The following is a 25,298-nucleotide window of genomic DNA, read 5'->3' on the forward strand; positions in this document are numbered from 1 at the left end:
AAGTTCAGTTCAGTAGCATTGTGTTGCAATGAAGGTTAAATTTATTTCTTTTACAGAAAACAACTGTTTAAGCGTACACGAATAAAAGACAAATATGAATTTATCAAATCAATGAATACTAGGCTTGAGCAAAAAAAAAAAAAATTGCCGCCCATCGGATTCGAACCGACAGTCGCTGCGTGAGAGCCCTACGCTCTACCACAGTACTACAGCTGCGATTGAGTGGACAGCAGGTAAAGTCTGACTTGAATCGGTTTTCTGTCGGCAGCAAGGTCGGCAGCTAGTTTTGCACATTTGTACAGTAGTGAAGTTAGCTTGACTTTGTCAAGTGTCTTCAGCAGCGCAGCGGTAAGTCGGCAGGCTATCACGCAGGAGGATCCAGTTCAAATCTACATAGCAGCGACATATGTGAGAGTATAATTATCAGTAGCAATTTCCCAGACGTGAATCACAACCCCCCCCCCCACCAAGGGAGTGATTCTGAAAAACACATTTTTGTTTCTGCATGAATTTTGACAAAGTTCTGTCAGAAGCTGCTTAGAAGGCTATCCAGCGTGCTTATGTGAACTTTCAAGTTCCAAAATTACTTAAAAATGAAGCTGCTTAGAAGGCTAATGAGCGACCTCGAACAAGCTGCTTAGCTTATAAAGTATCCTTTTATCTGAACTTTTGGTTACTTGGGTACTTTCTCCCGTATCACCACCTAGTATTCTTAATTGGCTTCTTTAGCGGTGTTGAGATAATTCCATATTCAGAATCTGCATGCAAAACTGAGCCGAAATCCAAATTTTCATGAATTTTGGTGCCCGGGAACCTATTTAAAAAACAGTATGAAATTTGTATGGGAGAGATTTGTTGAATCACCCCTCGTCGCATTTTTTACTGGGCGGAGCTGTCAAGCAGTTGGCCAGCTGTCAAAAGGTGATTTCTAAAAATCTGAAAAAAATCATGGTGGTTCAGAAAAAGGTGTTCTTTCGTATTGCTTTTTTCACAGAAAATTTTCGATGCTTCGTTGAATTTCATGACGTTTTTTCCAGCGACAGCTTCCGCGATACAGCAAACCGCTGAGTTCCACACTAACACAGCAAGAAATCTGTCAATATTTACTTAATACATGTGCATTTTCAGCGAAATGCTCTATTTGCATGAAAACAATCCACTCTCACAACTAACGGATGACCGCCGTCAAATATCAGGATAACCAACTGTCCGGCAACTGCTGTCATGTCGCTGTGTCGCCGAATCTGGCGCTGGGTCCTCGGCGCGGAAACCCAAAGGTGGGAATAAAATTTTGGGGTTTGGGCGCAATATAAAATCAAAAAATCAATACATTTTTCTTAATTTAAAAACCCAATTTAGTTGAAAATCGGAGTTTTCGACTAGCGAAGTTGGATTTTTCTCCAAATCCATGCGTCGGACTTAACTTCGAAAGTGTAGTAAACCTGGTCCGCTATCCTCTTATCCGCGAGTGGTAATGGCGGCGGCAGGCACAAGGGCACAACCAACCGGTTTGGATTTTGACGTTTCTTGGGGGAATGTCAGAGCAGTTTCATTGGCACCAACCGATTGTGATCCCCAAGAAACGTCAAAATCCGAACCGGTTAAATAGTTGTGCACGCCGCCGCCATTACCGCTCGCGGATAAGTGGATACAGCGCACCACTTCCGAAGTTAGGTCCGACGCACGGATTTGGAGAAAAATCCAACTTCGCTTGTCGAAAATTCCGGGTTTCAACTGCACGGAGAATACATAATTTTAAATTTCTTTCAGTGCTGAATGTCATAGCCCTCCAAATGTCTAACATTGGGGCTGTGGTTGACAACCAAAAAATGTCTAAACAGAAAAAGCCTTTTGAAGGAAAAGGCTTTTGAGGAAAAAAAAGAACAAACTCCATATTTTTTCACAGCTCTGAACAAGTAACAATAGTTTTCGTATAAAAATACAGAAAATACCAATAGAAACCATCAAATTGTTGTTTAAAGTTGTGCATAATTTAGTGGAGAAGTGTAACACTATAAATGCGTTGATAAACTGCGCCAAAATCACTCTCTGAGGCAAATATACTCGAAGCTGCTTATCTGCCTACAATGGATTGTAAGTCTGCCATCTTGGCTGGGATTAATTTTTTTCACCGCTGCTTGCATGGGCATGAGACTCGCGGAAGTGGTTCTGTTTTTGTTCGTTATATTTCGGGTGGGATTCTAGGCCAAAGCGGGGTATCCCACGAGTTAGAAGAAATTTGTTGATGTTCGCATTCATAAAACACGTCTTAATGCTGATTTGCACTGTGATTGTTTATAGTCTCACCGGGTCCAGACAGTGACAATTACGGCTACTATAGGAATCGGAACCGCCGAGACGACCGGGACCGAGGCAACAACAACAACCGTGGACGTTCAAAGTAATTATTGGACCGTGCGTACGGGAAGAGTACGCACGCGCGCTGTCAGCAAGTCGGAAGGACAAAGCTTGTGTTGCTTTATGGAAGGCTTCCGCCGAAGCCAGCGCCTGGATGTTTGACGTGTTCCGAAATTAATCGGTATATTTTTGCATTTTAGGGAACGTCACTACCGCCGGTACAGTCGTAGCCGGTCGCGGTCCTACAGCCGGGAGCGGTACATTAGCAGTAACAACCGGAGAAGCCCCGAGAGAGATTTGTACAGGGATTTGATAGATCAGGACTATGGAGACAATTCCTATGATAATCGGTAAGTGCCTAGGGATTGGGATTTGGAAGCTTGACATGATAAATAAATGAACATCTCTTACAGGGACCGAGATAGGTACCGTCACAGGAGTCGTGACCGCGAGCGCAGATCTAGAGAAAGGGATCGCAGGTAATGGAGGCTTTTAGTTTTTTCAATAGTTCGGCTCTAAATTGCAAATCACGCGAACGCTATTTAACCTTTATAAATATTCCCTTTTTCGTAACTGGCATGTGTAAAGTAATGCAACATAAAACATAGAGCTGGACAATAGTAGTTATGAACATTGTGCCGTATACTAATCTTGATCTTCCATTATCAGGGATCGTGACAAACCCAACAAGCGCGGATATTCCCCAGTTCAGAATAACAGCAACGACTTCGATGACAACTATGATAGCGATAACAACCAGGAGTTCTTTTACCACCAAAAGCCCAACAATAAAATTATCGTTCGGGGATTAGCTGCGCATATCACCGAGGCGGACGTAAGTTTAGCGATTCTGAATGAAAAATAAATGTGGTATTGCCTAATCCAGTATGTCTAAATTTCTCCCGAACAGATCAATAGTGATCTCATACAATGCGGACTGCAAGCACTCCACGTTCGGTTGATCCGGAGGAAGAAAACAGGTAATAATCACTGTCTAAATTGAATTTTTATTTTCTCCTGTTCAGATTTGTTGTTCATTGGTGGTAAGTAGAGGATATGTGACTACGAGAATGGTTTATCATTTTCTAAGAAAATGGTACACCAATTGATGTAAAAGGAGAGTAGCGAATCGCGTATTTGGCCGGAATTGAAATGGCAGAAAACTGCAAGCATAGTACAATGTAAACTACTGCGTAAAACTCCAGGATTTTTATAGTAGTGTACTGAAATAGCCCGAAGTTGATCCGATACCGAGACAAGAGGTGCCAACAGCGTAGAAAAATCCGTGTATCAGAATATCCGTAGTCTTGATTGACCGCGCAAATGCAATTCCAGTGCCCCGAGAATACCGCAGACAGGCGTAACATTGATATCGTTTGTGTTTTGCTTTTTCTTCTCTCCACCCGGACCCGATCGTGATTTTAGGTGCATCGAGAGGTTTCGCATTTGTCGAGTTCCGCACTGAAGAGGAGGCAACTCGCTGGATTTGCTACAAACAGGTATCGACCCCCGCTCAACACAAGAAGAAGATGATGAAGTTTTTTTTGAGGAGGGACAGTGTTTTGCCCCCCTTTGGGGCTTAGCAGCGAATACCCCACGGTACTCGGAGAGGTAAATTCTATCAGGCTGGTGTAGTCTCTCTCGATGATTGAAAAAAATGTGTTTCATGTTGGTTTTAACTCAAATAACAGTTTCAAGTCAGTACGATTGATATTACTGAACTGATATCAATACAGGGTCGAATCAATTTAGCCGAAATGGCAAACACGTAAGGTATTCAGCAAGACCATCAACTTTTCGAAAAGGGCATCAAATTTTTTTCAAAATTTTACTGTAAGTTCATCAATTAGGTGTGTATCAGTGATCCAATTTTGGAAAAGATCGATCTATTCATCACGAAGTTTTTTTCTCCTCATCTGTAGAGCCTTTTAACCACTGCGTCCATTATTTAGGAATTGTGGTATGACCCATATTTAATTTAGTGCTAGTCAAGTATCCTGTCACAATTGAACTGTGATGGACATTGGTTGATGTAACACCTGATCCCAACTAGGCACAACTCGTTTTATAAAGTTTATTACCCTGTTGGGATCACTTCTCAAAATTTCCAAGGGCTCTAGAAACCCTTTACCAAATATCGCCAATCTGTGATGGTACAGCACTCCGCTGTTGCAGAGTAAATGCTCGGCAGTTTCGTTTTCCGTTTGACAGAAACGACACTCGAAGGATTGGATTTTTCCAATTTTACTTAGATGATATTTACTCGGGCAGTGGCCAGTCATCAGACCAGTAATTACCCTGAGATCTCTTTTGTTTAGATTCAGTATGGACCTGGCTTTTTCTGCACTGGGTTTTATGAACCTTTTTGCTTGCTTGGGTGTATCCGTGGCATTCTAATTAGATTCTACCGTGGACATTTCCCAAGTTTTCAGTTTCATCCGAAGAGCACACTCAGGAACTCCACAGAAAGGTTCAGGGCCTACAAAGCTTGATGCCGCACCCTGTCTAGCTAAATTGTCGGCGTTTTCATTTCCCAAAATTCCACAATGACCGGGCACCCAGTATAAAGTAACCTCTTTCCTACTGGCCAATTGCTTCAGAGAAATAATGCATTCCCACACTAGCTTTGATTGACACGTGAAAGTTTTTAGCGCATTTAGAGCCGCCTGACTGTCCGAAAAAATACAGATCTTGGCAAACCTATAATTTCTTTTCAGACAAATGTTGGCACACTCTAGAATGGCTTGAACTTGCGCTTGAAATACAGTGGGACTGCATCCCATTGGTATAGCCTTACTGATACCGGGGCCAAAAACACCAGCTCCAGTATTTTCTCCTATCTTGGACCCATCAGTATAAAATACAATAGAACCTGGGCGTAAACTTGGCCCACCAGCATCCCAAACATAGCGACATGGTTTCACCACTTTGAAGGGAACATCATAGTTGGTATTCGTTATCATCCAATCTTCTACTGTTTTTATGTTCATGTTTAATTTGAAGTCTTTGATGATCCTCAAATGTCCAGCAAGATCCCCTTCTAGAACTTTATTATAATGTATAAACTGCAGGGCACTTTTTGCCGCTTGTAGTTTAACAAATTGATGCAATGGCAATAAATTAAGCAGGGCATCCAAAGCAACTGATGGAGTGCTTTTCATTGCTCCTGTCATAGATATACAAGCAAGTCTTTGTAACTTACTTAGCTTCTTTTGACAGGTTACCTCATTTATTTTGGGTCACCAAACAAGTGAAGCATAAGTAATCGTAGGCCGGACTATTGCATCATAGATCCAGTGAATCATGTTAGGTCTAAGACCCCAGGTTTTTCCTAAGGCTTTGCTGCAGACCCAAAGGGCATTGGTACCCTTGGTTAAAACATTGTTAAAATGAGAGCTCCAATTCAGTCTTTTGTCCAAAGTTACCCCAAGATGTTTAACTTCTTCTGAGAACTAAATTTGAACTCCATCTAAAGAAGGTTCAGTAAGATTTATTTTTAACCTTCTAGTAAAAGGTACAATTACAGTTTTTGAAGGGTTTACGTTTAATCCCTCCTCTCGGCATTTGATGGTTACATTCAACGCAGCTTGTAGCCGGCTAGATATCTTGTCGTCATATTTTCCACGTATCAGAATAGCTACATCATCTGCGTATCAAATAACCTCAAAGCCTTGATTGATGAGTTTTTTAAGGAGTTCGTCCACTACCAAAGACCACAATAAGGTCGATAGTACTCCTCCTTGAGGACAGCCCTTCACAGATCTTACTGATAGTTGCGCACCTCCAAGAACAGAAGAGATCTCTCGATCTCTAAGCATCGATATTATCCATTCAATAATGCAATTATCCAAGCCCCTTGCTTCCATTGCAGAAGGCATTGAGCTGTAGGATGCGTTATCGAATGCTCCTTCAATGTCGAGAAAAGCAACCACGGCTATTTCCTTGGCTTGAAACGATTTCTCAATTTTACTGACTAGCGACTGTAGCGCTGTTATAGTAGATTTGCCTGTTTGATAAGCAAATTGAAATTTGCTTAGAGGCATTTCTACTAAGCTGGTAGACTTGACAAAGTCGTCCACTATTTTTCCATGGTCTTTAACAGAACACAAGAAAGGCTTATGGGTCTGAAGTCTTCGGGGGTTGTTTTGTTCCGTTTGCCTTAGGTATGTAGGCTAAAGTAATACTGGCTCTGAATATTTCGGTTAAGAGCGGACAAATCGCCCCTTTTCCATGTTGAAGTAAAGCTGGGAAAATTCCATCTTTCCCGGCAGATTTGAAAGGTTGAAAAGAACTCAATGCCAATTCGACCCTCGACGGTGTGAAGATTTCACAAGATTTTTGATAGGCATTGGTCGACCACGCTTTCTTGCCTTGCCGAGTCCTGTTCTTCATCCGAATAAGAAATCTATCCTGGGAAGTGAGTTCTCATCATTACTTCTAATGTTTCAGAAGAATCAACAGTAAAACTGACAGTTTCCTTTTTAAGACTTCCAAGACCATTTGAATGGCCTTTCGAAAGGACTTTATGAAGCCTTGCAGCCGTAGGAGCGTTATTGATGTCTTCACATACCCGTCTCCAGTCCTTCCGTTTGGCTAGTCTCAATTCTCTGTTGTATTCTGTAAGGGCTTGTTTATACTGAACCCAATCAGATGTAACTTTTGCTCTATTGAACAACCGTCTAGATTCATCAGATCTGCCAGCTTATCATTCCACCAAGGGACATCCCTGTTGGATGACCTCTGTCGGATTGGGCAGCTAGTATGATATGATGAAATCATTTTATCAATAATCTCATCAGAGGCTTTTTCCAACTGTGAAACAGACAAGATCTGCTCACCCTTATATGAATTTCCATTCATTAAATAAAAGCTGTAGAGGTCCCAGTTAGTCTTCTTTGGGTTTCTATAGCTTTCAATTAAATTTGATCCGGCTTTATAATCGAACCATCCATTCTTAGGCACGGTACGCATTAAGCCGCATGACACCATGAATTAAGGGTCGCATGTTTGGTGGACTCTTACCACCGGATCAGACAATCCGTAGTGATATTCTTAGCCAGTTGAAGAAACTGCTACCGCCACTCCACGGCTATCTAGGCTGATCGGGAATAGAATTTAATATTGATGATCAACTTCTTTCGAGCCCGAACAGCCTTCACGAAGTTAGGAAGATCCTAGAAAAAGGTATAATTATCCGATAGCCAACTTTGAGCTGTTATATCTCCGGATTCAATGAACCGAATGCAATGAAATTTTGATCATTTTGATCATTTATGACTCATATAATGAGATATTAAAAACACACATACGTTACTGGGGAAAGAACAACAGTAGGTTGGTTTCTATCTATCTAAACAAGATATAACTTAGCTACCTGTAGGCAAGATTATCAAATAGCATACCGAAGTGATGAGTGAACCTAAACTCTCACGTGATATGACGAACAAAATTAACATACAATACTCAAGTTGCATTTTAAGTTTTGTTTGGCTCTATAAGAGATTTACGTGAACAATTTCATAAAACTTGCAATAAAACTGATTCATACATCAAAACCTCTTGATAACCTCTTTAAGAGTATAAAATACATAGAAAGCGTAATCATTTGGGACAAGATGGCCACTCGTGGACCAGAGGCCGTGGTGAGAGTTATCAGAAAGTCGGCTTCAGAGGCACGAGAGTTAGCTCACCACATAATCTAGCATATAGGGTGTCCCAGAAAGTATGGGCACAACTTTGCCGCTCTGCCATTTGGGAATGGATGCATAAACAAACTTTATTTTCACACATATCCTGCCTTAATATGTCAACATCAAATGCCAATCATTAAAATTTGCATTTCACACTTCGTTTGAATGCGGTAGAACATTTCCTGAAAGACCTTTTAAAGCTTCTGCACAAATTGCTATATTTTTCAATAACATCGCTTAATAAATTGTTTTCTACGCATGAAATTAAGCTCGATAAAAATTTCAAAAAATATATACGTGTATTTTAACATGCGTATCTATTATACAACCCTAAGTTCGAACTGAAAACATATACTTTTGAACCTGAAAAATGAATTGAAACACCAAAATTGATATTTTTGAAAACCTGTTTTTCTAATAGTTGAAAACAAGCTTCTGAATATGTATCAAAACAGGCAGAACATTACATTTTAATTTCACTATAAGTTCAATAAATGCTCCAGCTTTATAAAGTGTAGATTGAATTGTTTTTATTCTCGACAAAACATGTTTTAAAACTCGAATGTCTGTGGGCAAGTCTAATCCAGAAATAGAAAAGGCGAATTTTTCAATTTTCTCAAAATTATGATTCATCCGTACGCACAGTCAAAACATATTTTTATAAAAAAAATTCCAGTCAACCATCTGAGAAAACATGTTTTTGAATGTATCATGTGAAAAGAATTCGAAAAAAATGTTTCGAATTTGGAAATTTGACAAAACCGTAAAAAAGTAGTTTGTGCAGAAGTTTTTGAAGATGTTTTTCCATTTTCATCATTCTGCATATAGAAACCATTTTTAATGGATAAACTCTTTACAGTTATCAATCAAAATGCTCTGAATAATAATACAAAAATATAAAAATTGTTGTTTGTTAAGAAAATGATTGTATTTTCACTATACAAAGTTGTGCCCATACTTTCTGGGACACCCTATAAACCATTCTCAAAACTTCTAACGAATTACAGAGATTACGTAAAACTTTCGCAAACAAAATGTTTATATGCTTTGCTGAAGCTATCCAAATTGATATCTCAGAACAACTTTGGGGTCATCCATTAAGTACGTCACGGTCCTAGGGGGGAGGGGGGGGTTTGCTAAAGTGTGACAAGCAATACATTAAGTATAGGAAAAACCCGTACGAAGGGGGGAGGGGGGGTCGAAAATTCCCAATTTTAGCGTGACGTACTTAATGGATGCTCCCTTTGGAGTTTTTTGCTGGGCGATCGATTTTCTGCTTTTTGTTCTAGCATAACAAAGTCATAGCTAAAATCGCTAGTAGAATGTTAGAATACATGTTACAACAAGTTTAAGTGTAATACAATGCAGATAGCGAGCACTTGTGCATCTGGAGATAAATTGTTTAGCGAAAAACAAAAGTTTGCTAAAACAATATCCAGCTAACATTTTCAGCGCTATAAGCTTCACTCATTTGCTTTTTCTGCTGCATAACAACCGAATTCAAGCAGTGAATGCTGAATAAAAAGGAAGCAGCATGAGCATGAGCATGAGATGACAGTACAATTCGTAGTTGCTACTCCGTTACTGACCAGAACAGTCAACATTGCACAGGGAACCAAAAGGATGGGGCCTGGGTGTAGCTTTCCATCCTCAATGTGCAATTTTGAAGGTTCAAAACTTTATATTGTCAGTACCGGCGCCGGCCACGTCCTTACAGTCATCGGGGAAGGGAAGGAATGTTAGTGTGACATTCGTTGCTATTAGAGACCGTGTGTACCTTCGCATCCCCACGGTCGTCACAGGAAGGAAGTTTGTTACAAGGGAAGGGAACCCAAGTAACAATTTCAATTCCTTTTAGATTTGACTATTTTTATGGAAGCTTTATCACAGCATGATCAATTCATGGAACATTTGTAGTTGTTTTTATCAAGAGAAAACAATCTTCGTTCGTTTGCGGTTTTTAAGTTGTCTTCAAGTTAATTTTGAAATTCGCGCATAAAACAACTGAATTTACAAGAGCATTGAATCTCATAATAAGTTTTAAGGCGCATTTGAAGTTGTTTTCAACACATAACATCAACATATTTTATTAAAAGTTTATGCTTCGTTAATTCAAGTGCATTTCATCTGGCTAATCCTCCTTTAAAAACTTCTTGAAGCCTTCTATTCTTGAGCTAGAGCCATTACTCTGGAACAAGAACTATGCGAAATAATAATAAGACAACGAACTATTTTATCAATCCAAATAATGAATGTAACAAATTGGTTGAAAAACTTCGTTCTCATGCAAATATAAACACATAAACATGTTTGCTCACTGATAATTTAGCCATTCTTGTGCTAAAAAGTAATCATGTCAACGAAATAATGATTTTACGGCCAATCAAAAATGCGAGTAGCTGGCTGCTGTCGTCCTGTCTTCAACCAGTTCCTCACACAGGCCACAGCTATGCGAATCGAAAATGAAATGGGTACTTACTGTGACTCTGCTCAAGCTCATGCCAAATAGTGTAGTTTTAGTAAGTTTCACTTCATTATTATTTGTAAAAATACAGGGAAACAAAATAGAATTGGCACACCTTGACGCGAAACACCGCGAAATGTACAGAGACAACTTTCTAGCACCGAAAACGTAAACAAACATTTGTCAAAGGCTGTTACTCTTGAATAAAATGAATAAGTTTCATTTAAGACGAACAAATCTGCCTTAAGATCATAACTAGTAAAAACAATCTTCAATAAAGGCTGTAGCTTTCATGCAAGGTGACTTGGTTCCATCATTGTTTTGAGGGGGTTTGGATTAACCCTTTGGAGCCGGAGGGGTCATATATGACCCCGGCGATGAAACCGAGCATAACAAACGTGTTCGACACCAGCGAGGTTGCGTCGACAGCGGCGAAACAAATCGGCTCCAAAAGGTTAAAGGTAATAACAATTGATGGCGGCTGCATGAGTTTTGTTCGCTTGGAACGGCAGCCATGTTTAGATAGAATTGAAAAAGTGGCGTAGCCTTTTGTTTTTATAGGAAATTGATGTCTTCGTATATTAATAATTGATATTATTTTTGGGGCGCTTTGTTATTTTCGTATGTTTTGGGCGGCATATCAACGAAAAAGTGGGTATGGCACAGAAAATTTTGATTCCCTGTCATCAATGATCTGTCAGGCAATTTTAATGCTTTAGCCATTTCAATTTGATGAAAATTAATTTGCAGTTCAATTAACATTTCATCCATGAAACAAAATTTGTTTGCATCTGCAAAATGCTTGGGTAAAACATTTCATTTATTATGCACTGTTGACACTTTTGAGAAAGACAGCTATAAGATCAACATGCTTCAAGCTATTCTTGTTAAAGTTTCATGAAGTTCTTATAATCAATCATCAGTGCAAGTACATAAACACAAATAGTTTCAAAGCAGTCTTCGAAAGCAGCTTTGAAGATCTCCTGAAGAGTGGGCCAGATTAGTATTATGGATGTTTTATGCCTATTTTATCTCGGATTCGCAGAACAAAGAGCTTTATTGCTAAGTTTTATTATTCTATCTTAGAAATTACTTCAGGATTGCCACAAAAGTATAATTGTTACTTGGGAAGGGATACATAGATCTGGATTCACATTGGTAAGTGATGTGAGCTATGCAACCCTTGATATGATTTAGTCTTCTGCCAGCCGGCTGTCGGAAGAACACAATAATTTTATTGTATGTTTGTGTATTAAATTTAATTATATACCGGGTATGAATAATTTTTAAACCGCGCTAACGTCGGATCAACTCGTAATAACGCACGTTCTAAGCTTATCGTTTCTCAGTCAGAAAATAAACTGTATGTAATTCCGTTTATTGTTACTACCAATGCTGAAAACCGAAACCCGCGCCGTAGCTTTACGAGAAAACTGAACAACTAAACAAATAAAATCGTTGTATTTGAGTTTCACCTATGTTCTTGTATTTTTTTTTTCGCGTTCCCGTGTTAATAAGATTGCGGATAATAAAACCGTTGTACATAACCTGTTGCTCACTACCGCCATCTAGTGGCGGCTCGGCCAAACACAGTACGTTTAGCATTGAGCGATTACGTTTTTGTGACGATGTTTTTTGTGTTTTTTAATGAAATTTGTTCTAAGCGTTACGCGGTTTGCTCAAGAGAGTTTAGGAAACTTCACCCCCACAACATAGCTGCTTGAGATTAACAGGCATCTTCAGTGTATGAGTGTTGCCAACGGCAGAGCGTCGTTAGGATCTCTGCGTTTGCGCAAGTTCATGCTGGGATGTCGAAATGTTTGGGAAGGCTGTGTGGCAAAGGGTTCACGTTTAGTGCGTGAATGCCAGTTTTTTTTTTAGTTTTTATATATGTGTATTTTAACTTCAAGAGTGTGCGGTGGACGCGTCGTGGCTCGAGTCGGTTCCAGATTTTTCGCATCCCATCGCGCTGCAGTGTGAACGAGAAAGAATAAAATCGACGCGGTTGAATTTAGAGTGCGCTGGTTCGAGTCGGTTCCGAATTTTTCGCTTCCCGTCGGCGCTAGTTCCCAATACACTTTTAGTTGATAAAATATATTTTCTTTCATTTTTTGCATTTACACAAAAGAGTAAAAAATGTTAGTTCGGGCTCGCCGGTCGAGAAAATAATCCGGGCGCCGACAAGTGAGTCGCGTTCAGTGTATTTCTGTGTGGAACAGACTAAAGGTTTCTTCTCTCTAGTGGAATGGAAACGCGCGATAGCATTTTCTTTTTGGCTAGTTTTTGCGTCGAAAAGTGGTCGGTTGTTAACGGCGGTTTGTGTGTATTGATCCATTGTCAAATCATATCACCAACCATAGGTGACTCCCGGACTGACAATGTACCTTACCCTACTAACAAAAAATCCTTCCTGAGACAAAAGTGGAGATGCAGCGAGTCGCGGTCTTTATAACAACGTTTGTCTTACTAGCATTCCCTCCCATCCTCTATGACCGTAAGGACGTGGCCGACGCCGTTATTGACCCTATTAAAGTTGAGAGCTCTCGAACTGTGTACATTGAGAATAGTAAACTAGTCCCAAGCCCTATTCATTGGTTCCCTGTGCAATTTCGATTGCTCTGGTCAATCACGGAGTAGCAACTAAGAATTGTGCGGTCATCTATGCTCATGCTCATGCTCATTTATATATGTGTATTTTAACTTCAAGTTAATTCAACACTATGAATGCCAGGTGTAAAAGTGATAGATTGATTTCTCTGGAGATAATATGGGTTACGCGTTGGTTTTTTAACTTGAATGATAATTATACTCTGATGTAAAGTAAGAGAAAGGGAAACAGGGTTTCAATATGTTTCTGGTTCTAACGGTAGCTAGGAACATTTATACACGAGTTAAGTTGTATATGTAGAGAAAAGAGAAAATGATTTAGAAAGAGAGTCGAAGGAAAGAAACGAGAAAAAGAGTTTCGATCGATGACATTATTCTGGCAATGAATAACTAAAATTATTAAAACGGCAGCTATGAAAAGAACAGATAGCGCCACCGTAGCCGTGTGTGTTTGATGTAACTCCACCTGATGTCACTGTGTTACAATTCATGGGGTGGGGCTTTTGATTTGATGCGACGAGTAACGGAAAAGTTTGCGATTATTGAATTGTTTGAAATCGAGTTTCTGGATCGAGATTAAAAATAGAGGAAGCGTCGCTGCCACAACATCTTTTGCTGGTAAAAATAGACAGGGATATAAGTAACAAAGCAAAACGATTCTATAACATTTCCCAGAAAACCATTCCCCAGAATACCAATCCCCAGAATTCCATTCCCCAGAAATCCATTCCCCAGAATGCACCATTCCCCAGAAATCCATTCCCCAGAATGTACCACTCCCCAGAAAAGCTTAATATGCTCTGCTAAAAAGTTTAATTCGATACACAAACAGTAAAATGTTGATCATAATGATATGTTATACCCCGGACAGACATGTGATACGAGTATGATTCCTGTACAACGGTACGCAGTATCAAGAAAATTCTAACAAGACTGACTTGAACTAAGAGAATTTTCAGTATGGCACTCATTTCAAGCGTAATTGTACAGTGATTCTTGTATCACATGTGTGTCATAAGTATTATAGGCAAGGATTTTAACATTATAGTGTTATTACGAGCAAATATCTATTTCTTGTACGGTATATGTAACAAATTAAGGTAAAAATGTATACATACATGCATATCCATAAAAATATTCTACAATGGTTCAAACGTTTAATTACCATTGTACACAGTTGCATGTTGATCTTTAAACCTATGTTGAAAGTTTACAAACTGTTAGTTGCGTTGCGTTGCTATAAGATGTTTTGTTTTTGACAGATTTGTGAAAATTGTGCACTTGTTTTACGATGAATAACGTTTTAAAAGTGATGTGCAAAATTTACAGAGAAAACGCATATTCTTCTGATGTTGTTCAGTGTACAAGATACTAAAGACTCAACTGACCACGTTTTTCTTTGCAAACGGTTGGAGGGATTCATCCCAATGGCTGTTCCTAATTATTCGCTTCAAAGGCTCTTCATTCATGCGGTATGAGAAGGGCTTTCATCATTATTCCAATACTATGGAATGGAATAGAAAAAGTGAACATATAAGCAGTTTTAATGCCAACAATTCTAAATATTTTTAATGAAGAAGGGAAAAAGTATCATTGTTTTCCTTTTGGCATTCAAAAACCCAACAATGTTCCTTCTTTTTAAACAATATTCTTCTTAAAATTAAGGCAATTAGTATTTTTTTTTAAATTATAACTGCTTACATTTTCAACATAGATTCTCCCTTCTTTTCTACATAGGCTGTTCTTTCGAATTGCACTTTTCAGGAAATTATGGGCATTATTACAACCACCGGTGTTAGATTGCTGTTATATTTATTATTTTTTTTTTCAAATTTCTAAACACCTGTGCTTGTGGTGCCGATTGTAACTAGCCTAAACATTGTAACTCGAAAGAACAGCCTATGTAAAAAAGAAGGGAAAATCTATGTTGAAAAAGTAAGCAGTTGTGATGCCGATAATTTCCTGAAAAGTGCAATTCGAAAGAACAGCCTATGCAGCAAAGAAGGAAAAGTCTATGTTGAAAATGAAAGCAGTTATAATTCCAATAATTGTACCAATTGCCTAAATTCTAAAAAAAAGCTTGTTTAAAAAAAGGAACAGTGTTGGGTTTTTGAATGCCGCAAGGAAAACAATGTCACCACAGACAAACAGACGTAACCCTTCGAACATTTTTCGATTTAAATTTTAGCGAAGACGGCTAATAACAAGACAAACATCTACCCTCTTGCTACATATACCTTGGGAGCTACAAGCACACTAGCGCCACGAACGACTTCAGGGAACAACATTATGAATGAGTGTGCATGCTACCATTTCCGTGTACGTATTTGCATATCCACGCACACAATCATATTTTAATGTTCCTGTGAATCGTTGAGGGCGTTTTAACCATGTCGCCTGAAACAGGGTGGGAGCTGTCTGTCTTCCCGGATAAAAACTAACCATAGGGTGTTTGGTGAAAACCATTCCTGCACCATACAGTGTACCAGCTACAATAATGTATATTGTAATGAAATGGTTCACTAAAAGCTTCGCACATTGTAGCTACTATACATTTACATTCGATTTTTATGTAACAATATATTATACTGTTTTTCTTACGTTTGAACCATTCACTTTTCCGAAACATTATTTTTCCGTGCATTATTAATTATTTATTCAGTTTTAGATTTTTTCCGTGCTTTGTTTTGTTGATGTTGAGAGGAAAGAAAAAAAGTGAATAAGTTGAAACATCAATTTAAAAGTAAAAAGAAAATCGCGTTAAGTACTGTTCCTTTGAATTCCACTAAGAATCAAAGGAACAGTACTTAACGCGATTTTTTTTACTTACGGATATTCCCCTAACAAGCCCAGGTTAATCATCATCATTAATTTAAAGTCAATAAAATGTTTAAATAAGTAGTAAACTAGATCTCTTAAGAACTGCAGATCCAAGAGATATGGTGGACTAGGTATGTAGAGTGCGATGAGAGGAATACGATTGACGTACTTTATCGTAGAGCCATCTTTAACATATGGACTGGACTGAATACTGAAAGAAATTCTAATATATAGGTTCGTCTGTGGGTTCGCTTTTTAACCTAACTTATACTTGAATCGAACTTGACAGTTTTCTCATGAGTTGTTATGTATTTCCCCGTGTATTTCGAACTTTAGTCAAACTGGAGCCTCAATATTGCAATAACGGTTAAGCACGCTGTAATGATACTTATGTACCTCGTCACCCACTTCATGCAACTACATTAGTGGTCTAATAATACTTAGCGCGCTCGGCATAGTTCCATCATGCCGCTCAAAGTGTTGCCACAAATAATGCTTAGTTTGCGAAACCCAGTTATCTGGCTGGTGGGGCATGGGAGCCTAAGCTTCAACTGTTAATGCAATCAGAGACTACTCAGACTTAGACGTTAGCGATCCAATATGAAGGGTTATCCAAAACGCTCTGGAGAATTCCCAAAGCGCATTCTCATAATGCTAGTAAGCCTAAGATGCCATTAACAGGAGGAAAATGACAAGATAATATAACATTATATGGTTTATGTAATGGTTTACATACAACATAACAAAAGAGAACCATTCCAAAACCATTTAATTAAATGTATAACCAGTAGTGAAACTACAATTAAAAACAATATATTTACGGTACATTTTATTGTTTGAAACCATATGTGTACCATACAATGTACGGTTTATTAAAACCCACGTATCAGTATTTATAACAATTCATTTACAATATAATGTATGGTTTTGCAAAAAAATATATATGGAGAAAAATATTTTTTTATATTGTTACGATACTTAACCACCCGTATAGTATATTGTAAAAATCTTATTTACAATTTACTGTATTGGGTTCTGCATTACATTTTATTGTTTTTGTATTTTTATTTTTACAGTGGTGTCTATTGTAAAAATATGGTTTTAAATAGTACTGTTACAATACAACGTTCGGTTTTTCTACTGTATTTTTTATTCGGGTTGTTATTAGTCGTCTTCGATTTTAGTCTCGGAAATAGATTCGCTTAATTCTAAAAGGACTGAATTTGGCCAATCATCAACTAGGTGGCAGTAGTGAGCAAACGCCAAACTCAAACAAAAACTATGCGAGCGCCGCGAATTGGCAGTTGGTCAACTCTCAAATTTTAAAATAAACCGTTAAATCAATGTACGATGGCAATTATCAGAGTGTTACGTTTCCTTCTTCGTTAAAAAAAATGTTTGAGTCGTTATAAAAATTGTTGGCATTACAACTGCTTATATGTTTATCAAAAATTTTCCCTTCTTTTGCATAGGCTGTTCTTTCCAGTTGCACTTTTCAAGAAATTATCGGCATTGCAACTGCCTACACTTTTTTAACATAGATTCTCCCTTCTTTTTTGCATAGGCTGTTCTTTCGAATTGAAATTTTTGGGAAATTATGGGCATTACAGCCTCCACCGGTGTTAAAATTGCTGTTATATTTATTTCATATTTTTTTCTAAATTTCTAAACATCTGTGCTTGTGGTGCCGATAATTACCTGAATAGTGTAACTTGAAAGAATAGCCTATGCAGAAAAGAAGGAAAAAACTACGTAGAAAATGTAAGAAGTTTTGATGCCGATAATTTACTGAAAAGTACAATTCGAAAGAACAGCCTATGCAGAAAAGAAGGAAAAATGTATGTTGAAAAAGTAAGCAGTGCCTATGCCAATAATTATACCAATAGCCTAAATTGTAAAGGCAAATCATGCTTATTTCCGAAGTTTTTCTTGTCAAATAAGAATTTTTGGCAGGATGTTTCTTCCGGTGATTTTTTACGAATAAATATTTAATTTTTAGCTATTAATATAAACCATTCAGAATTAAAGCAATAGTTTTATTTTTTCTGGGGAATGGAATTCTGGGAAATGATACATTCTGGGGAATGGTTTTCTGGGGAATGGTACATTCTGGGGAATGGGATTCTGGGGATTGGTTTTCTGGGGAATGGTTTTCTGGGGAATGTTATAGAATCAGCAAAACAGGATGCAGTTTGACATGTTTCTGAACGAGAACAAAGGGGACAACAGCGACATGCGCCCTCTATGTGTTCAACCCTATTGAATTAAATGTTGGGTGTAAGATGAGATGGGGTAAAATAAGACTCTTAAAAATAGCTATTCTATAAACAACATTCTAAAACAAAAAACAGAATGAAAACATAGGATAATACAAATTACAAGAGAGAGACTTCACCAGCAGACACGACGAATTCCCCCACCGAGTACCGCTTGTGCGTGTCAAGACACACTCGTCAACGGTAGTTCCGAAGGACGCATTTGGCGGCACACAGCAGATTCGATTCGACCAACCAGCAATCCGTGAAATGGCAGCCAAACAGCAACACCAAGCTTGCACCCAAGAGTTAGCGTTAGGCCCGCTGCTGGAGTACAATACTAATCGAATGCTTTTCGTTTTTCTTCTCGTTGCCGTTCCAGGGGATGTTGATCTTCAACGATCATCGCGCCATCATGCAGTATACCTATCAACTGCCGGCGGAGATGCGTGCCAAGGATAAGCCCCAAACCGATTGGTACTGCGCTAAGGTATGTGGGGTTGTTAGATGTTACTTGTGATTCTCGTTCTCAATAATGAGTCATTTTTTTTTTCTCTTTCTCTAACAGTGTGGAGTCTTCAACTTCAAGCGCCGTGAGAACTGTTTCAAATGCTTTGCCTCTCGCGAGGAAAGCGAAAAGGGTGGCGAAGGAAGCGATGAAATCAGCAACATTCTGACGAAAAAGATCATGCTCAGGAACCTAGACGTGCTTACCAACGAGGAAAGTGTTCTCTGTGCAATGCAAGAAAAGATCCCTGACCTGGTGTCCAAAATATCGAAAATAATGGTATGCCGAGACCCGCTCACGCAAACTTCGCGGGGTATTTGCTATCTGCACTTTGATAATTTGCTCGACTCGATGAACACCTATAATGCACTGAAGTCGGTAGAGCCCATACTGAAAATAGACGGCCGGGAAGTGCTTATTTCGTACTGCATGGATACCGAGAATCGAAATCTTGTCAAGGGTGGGCATAAGTCTTCAAACAATAATGGCAACAACTATCAAGAGCCAGCACAAGGAAGTAGTGGAGGTCAAGCACCTTATCCTAATAACTACCAGTACACGATGGCCGATGTTCCACGACTTGCGGAGTACAGTGCGTCGGTGTACGCGTCGAATCCGGTAGAGCATGAGCATTATTTGCAGTTCTATACGAACTATTATGTGACGCAGATCAGTCAAGTAAGTAGCACCAGGCCTACATAGTGGTCAGTATCATCTAACGCACACCTATTTTTCACAGGGGCAAATGAGCAACTTCCCTACCGAGGCACAGATGGGAGAAACGGCCAACTCGGGTGCTGCTGTTGCTCATTCGGCACTAACGCGAAAGCAAGGATCCAAAGGCAAAGCCGAGACATCAACGGCTCCAGCAGCTATGTTGCCAGCTCCTCAACCACAACAAATTCCCAATGGGACCGACGGAAAGACATACCGTAAGTTCATCAATATGTCGTATGATATGAATTTATATACTATTTTTTTTGTGTTCTTATCCAGCTACGCCGGATGTTTCCCAATACCAGTACGATGAGACCTCCGGCTTCTATTATGATCCTTCAACCGGTCTGTACTACGACTCCAATTCACAGTACTATTACAACAACGAAACTTGCTCGTATCTGTACTGGGATAATGAAAAGAGCACGTATGTCATGGCACCGGCAGCATCGACCACTACGGCCACCACAGCAAGTTCATCTACGGAGACGGCAACGGCGGCAGAAACTGCAACTGCCACCGCAGCTAACGCCAACGGCGAAAAGGCGGAGAAAAAGACAAAAGATCAGCCGCAAGATAAGGTGAAGGTGGCGAAAAAGATAGTCAAGGATATGGAAAAATGGGCGAAGCAACTCAATCAAAAGAAAGACTACAGCGTGATACAACCACCAGCCAGGGTCGAAGAGGCGACGCTGTACTCTTCCCTGGGACAGATCTCTGCACGGCCCGCAGAATCATCCGGCGGTTACGCGGATGTCGGCTTTTCGTTACTAGAGAAAAAGCAAAGCACCCAAGCCGTTTCCAATTTCCTTATGGGGCAAGCCAAGACGGCGGTCACCAAGGGCAGCAATGCTTTGGTTTCGTCGTACAATTCTGATTCGGACAATGAGGGTGATGATGCCATCGGGGAGCGAGAATACGTTGACTTCGAAAAGCTTACCTGTTTGCTGTGCAAGCGAGCATTCCAGTCGCAAGAGATTCTGAACAAACATCTGAAGATGTCGTCGCTTCACAAGGAAAACCTCCAGAAGTTCAAAAAATGCGGAGATGCTGGCGGTATGCTGGGCAATAAAGGGGGAGCATATCGTGACCGTGCGAAAGAGCGTCGCTTGAAATATGGTGAAGTTGATCCTCCACCAGTGAACAAAAGCAAGGAACGGTTTCAGCGGGAGATAGAAAAACAAACTCAGGCCTCGTACAGTGCACCCAATCTGGCGGCGGTTCCGATTGGTCAGAACAATGTGGGCAACAAGCTTCTCCAGAAAATGGGATGGTCTGAAGGACAAGGCTTGGGAAGGAGCAATCAAGGTCGAACTAACATAATTGAGGTAAGTTTTGCATTCTTTTCCCGATCGTGGTATCATATCTAAAATGTGTGTATATTTTTGGGGGCTAGACTGAATCTCGGGTGGCGAATGTAGGCTTGGGCATTAAAGCGGCACATTATGGAGCTACTGGAGATGACTACAAAACGTACATCAAAAAAATGATGAAGGCTCGATACGAACAGGCAGATGTGAAAGATTAATCTTTCTCTTAAGATTAATGTGTTGCATCATAATGCAACATTGTAGCATTTTATTCTGTTTTCAGGAATATCTAATTATGATTTTTAAAGTCAACAAATTAAAATTATTATTAAAATTATTGCTAGGACGTTCTCATTTATCCGAAATTTGCCTTTATGTGCACGTTATCATACTTACGTAACAACAACGAAGGAAAAAACTAACACAAAACAAAAGGTACATTTTTTATAGAGAGCAATAAGCTAGGTAGACGCATATTTGTCATGCAGAAAATAGACATTGGAAAAAATCGTGGTGGCACCGATGGTCGGCCATTGTCTTGGTGATAGTTTTGTCAGATTTGTCGAATGCAAAAAAATGCGCTTCACAGCCACAAAGGGCATTTAGGGCCCGAATATTAACCACATAAACCTTGGCGAAAACCTGATGGGGGGAGGAAGAGTTTCTAGCCAATGAGAGTATATTACAGGTGGGGAAGAAGAAAAGATGGCTATGTATTAGTAAGCAAAGAAAAATGTAAACACAAATAGTGACGTCACTATTTGACACGCGTTCTTATGGGAGCTCGCATTGCTTGTAGTAGTGACACGTTTTGCACCAGACACGGATCTCACGCACACGAAGTATCGTCTTCCCCACCTCTATTAGACTCTCATGGGTTTCTAGCTATACGCTAGATTTGCAAGCGCACTTCACTGATGAAGATGGAACTATTCATGATAGTGTGAGTGAATTTTCATACTCGCACCAACTCACTCTTGCACTTGTATACAAACACTGAGGCAAAAATTTCTTAAGAAATTCATTACAGCGGTCTTATGGAAAATCTCATAAGAACGCTCTTATGAAAATCATCAGATATCTTATGAAACATTGATCCCGAAAAACCAAACTTATTATTGCACTCCAACAATTCCAACTTTCGAAGCGTCGATGGGTGCGTGAGTAAAGCACGCGTTCTCTGATCTCGACGTCCTTGGTTCGATTCCATGTTGCGATTTTGTTTTATATTGCGCAAAAATATTTCATAAGACGTCTTATGAAATAATATCATAAGAATTTCTAATGGAAATCAAAACTTTTTCTTATGTCGAAATTTCATAATACAAACTTATGACCTTCTTAACATCAGTTTTCTCAGTGAAGGTATCACCTCAACAAACGGCGATACCGCCGGTGACGGTTGACGTTAGTATGGGAAAATAGCGGAGTTCCATGGCTTCTTGATAAAATAGTGTTCGATTTAACTAACCATGCCGCTAGCAGTCTGAATGATCTACAAATGAAAAAGTTCCAGGGCTGTAGACTCGTTAATATAACATTTCTTCTTTCTTTGCAGGATTTAAACCGAGTACTTTCATAGTTTTCGAAGTATTTTCAACATTGTTTGAATAAAAGTTACTGTAAATCACTAAAATTTATCGAAATTTGTCGAAGGTTTTCAAGCAACCGAAATTTCTAAAAAAAAAACAATAAAAGCACAGTCAAACAGACGTAACACTTTGAATGTTTTTAGATTGAAATCATAGTCACAGAAACATATTCATTCCATGATGTTAATATTAATTTTCGAGTTTTTAACGTGTGCAATAGGTAATCAACAATTTATCCTACTCTTTATCCCAACTGGTAGCAGATAATGACATGATCTCAAAATGTTTTGTTGGTGACAAAACAGAAGCAGATTTTGTTGCGTGCTTTTCAACTCGTGAAAAATCGATAATTATTAATCCAAAATCAAAACTTTTCGTGATAGATCTTCAACAGCGTTGTCGTATTACCAACTCGAAGTTACCGATCGATGCTTGCAATACAAAGCTTAAATATCTCTACCGTGCCATGCCCTAATACCGTGACCTTAAGGATGCTCTTCACTTCAAAGAGCCCTGGAAAAATCAATAATCCAAGTTTCTTGATTTTTCAAACGCTATATTATTGCTTATTGTGTGTATTGTGTATAATAAATATGATGAATGGAATTCCAAATGTTTAATCCATTGTTAAAATCAAAACTGTAAAACATAGCATTGTTCCTAATACCGTGTATGTGACCCGCCTACATTGGTGGTCCTTTGAATCATCAATATATCAATCATACTAAGTTCATACTTAAAAGAATTTGTGCGGCAAACGTTGCCTAGAGGTTTGTGCAATTGTTTCATAAAGTAAAAAGTATCAATAATATTTTCAGTTTGCAAGTTTTAGCCGAAACACGGTATTTGGAACACAAAAGGAACCATGCCCTTATACCGTGTATTGGTACTTTGCACTCACATTCTGTAAATATTTTTAATTGCTTGTTTTTGTAAATATGTGCCAAATTTATCACGCCTAACTTGAGCAGGTTTGATATGCTAATGATTGAACTAATAACTCAGTTATAAAAATAATACACTTAGTAAAATATTTGAGTTTTTTGTCAAATACACGGTATTAGGAGGCACACGGTATTAGGGCATGGCACGGTAAACTTGTGGTGTACGATCTTTATTCGAATCCGTTCAAGTTGGGATAAACCTATGCCGCATTGGGTGGGTTGTTGTAACAAATACAGGATGCGTCATTGTCATTATTTATTTATTTATTATTATTACACTGTCTTCAGTTAAACTGTAGAGACTGTTTGACTTAACCCTCTACTTCCCATGGTTGCTCTAGAGCACCATCGATTTTCGGCGAACTCGGGACAAATGGAATTAGATCAATATGATGAAATAATTTTAAGAATATGGTTGTAACCTCATAAGGTTGATCCAACTACTAACTACTTGTTTCAATAGTGGGACTATTGATAAACAATCAAAAACCTATTGATTTACAACCAAATTTTTTTTTCATAGATTTCGAAAAATTTAGCCAATTAGCAATAACTTTTGTTCAAGCACTTTTTTTCGGAAACGCTTTTTAGCATAGATATAGTCGTTCAAAGTCGTGGGAAGGAAAGGGTTAAATACTAATACAAATACAAAATACACTGCAAAATACAAACATTACATTACAAAGCGTTCGTTACAATTAAAAAAAAAATCATATACAAGTTTATCAATATGGAATTAAAAAGCTAAACAAGAACAAGAAAAGAATCAGAAATACAAATTCAAAGCATTATACATGAACCATGATTGCAAATCTCTCGTTGTTTCTTAACAAATATGACGGTGTTATATTGTAAAAAATCTCAACGCTGGAGGTTTCCATGGATCAATGTTCTTCCTACAAGCGAATTCTCGAGATTTCACTTCACGTGGCCAGGTAGTAACGTTCAGTGCAAGTTGCTTCCAGCGTCCAGGTAGCACTACTTTGAAGGAGATAAAATCCATACTTTCGCAGTTTTTCCAACGGGGTACTAATTTGGTTACATCCATACATTCGGATTCCGGAGCACAAAGAGACTGTGACACCAAGCAAGTGATTTGGTTTTTGGTTGCTCGTCTGTCAATATTCGTTATTAGCAGCGAGAACGAATCGTCTCGGTTGTGTGTAGACGAACGTGAACATTCGGACCTACAGGCTCTCGTGCTATTCAATGGTTTCGGCGAATTGATTGGTGTTGAATGTCGTTGAGTTGATACAGATGACGTAGGACAAGCAATAGAAACAGACAGTTCAGCAATAGAGTTGAGTATTACTTCGATTTGTGATTTCAAGTCTTCGATGTGAGTAACGATTGCGGTATTGTCTGCCGGTCGAACCATGGGAGATTCTGGAACACGATCTCTAGCCTTGCAATACTCAAACATACAGTCATCGCATATCCAAACGATATTTTTAGTTAGCGAACATAACTGCGTCTCACTGACACCGACACATGTAGCGTGAAACTTTTTTGCGCACCTGCCTTCGCAAACAGTGTATAGGCTGTGCATTGTGTCAATGCTTTCGGAACATGTCTTGCACAGAGTGTCCATTTTAGAATCGTGTATATTCCGCTACTAGTTTCACTAATATCGTCTTCAAAAGCTTGATTCCGTTTATTCCAATCACGAATTCAGATAACACGATGATCACACGCAAGAATACCACATAGCACGAACAAAATATTGATTATACAGGGTGTTAGGTTCCTGAGTGCAAACTTTTTAAAGGGTGATAGAGGACCATAGGGGTGAAAAAAATCGGTTCAAAGATACCATGTGATAGAAAATTCAATAATCTTTCGAATAAGAGTAAAAAAACTGCGATAAGTTTGACCATTTTAAAGTTTTAGCCAATTAAGGCAATAAGAGTCAAAAACATGGGGAGTTCAATAACTACGTAACGCTTGAGGTTTGACCATATGCGTAGAACAATTTTTTTCACCATTTATGGTCCTCTGTCACCCTTTAAAAAGTTTGCACTCATGAACCTAAC

The 25,298-nt window shown here is 38.9% G+C and overlaps 1 protein-coding gene across 1 annotated transcript; it reads left to right on the top strand.

Annotated features, from left to right (window-relative positions):
• The first annotated feature begins 1,863 nt into the window (after positions 1-1,863).
• Positions 1,864-21,066, top strand: LOC109621949 (RNA-binding protein 5-like). The gene is made up of 12 exons (XM_029869095.2): positions 1,864-2,094; positions 2,302-2,401; positions 2,559-2,708; positions 2,772-2,837; positions 3,028-3,193; positions 3,269-3,338; positions 3,784-3,857; positions 18,577-18,684; positions 18,763-19,380; positions 19,442-19,634; positions 19,699-20,747; positions 20,816-21,066. Exons 1-12 carry the CDS (start codon positions 2,088-2,090, stop codon positions 20,945-20,947), a joined length of 2,733 nt encoding a protein of 910 aa, XP_029724955.2. The 5' UTR covers positions 1,864-2,087; the 3' UTR covers positions 20,948-21,066.
• Positions 21,067-25,298: the final 4,232 nt, after the last annotated feature.

The sequence above is a fragment of the Aedes albopictus genome, chromosome 2, assembly GCF_035046485.1.
Source record: "Aedes albopictus strain Foshan chromosome 2, AalbF5, whole genome shotgun sequence".
In the NCBI taxonomy this organism is placed as follows: Eukaryota; Metazoa; Arthropoda; class Insecta; order Diptera; family Culicidae; genus Aedes; species Aedes albopictus.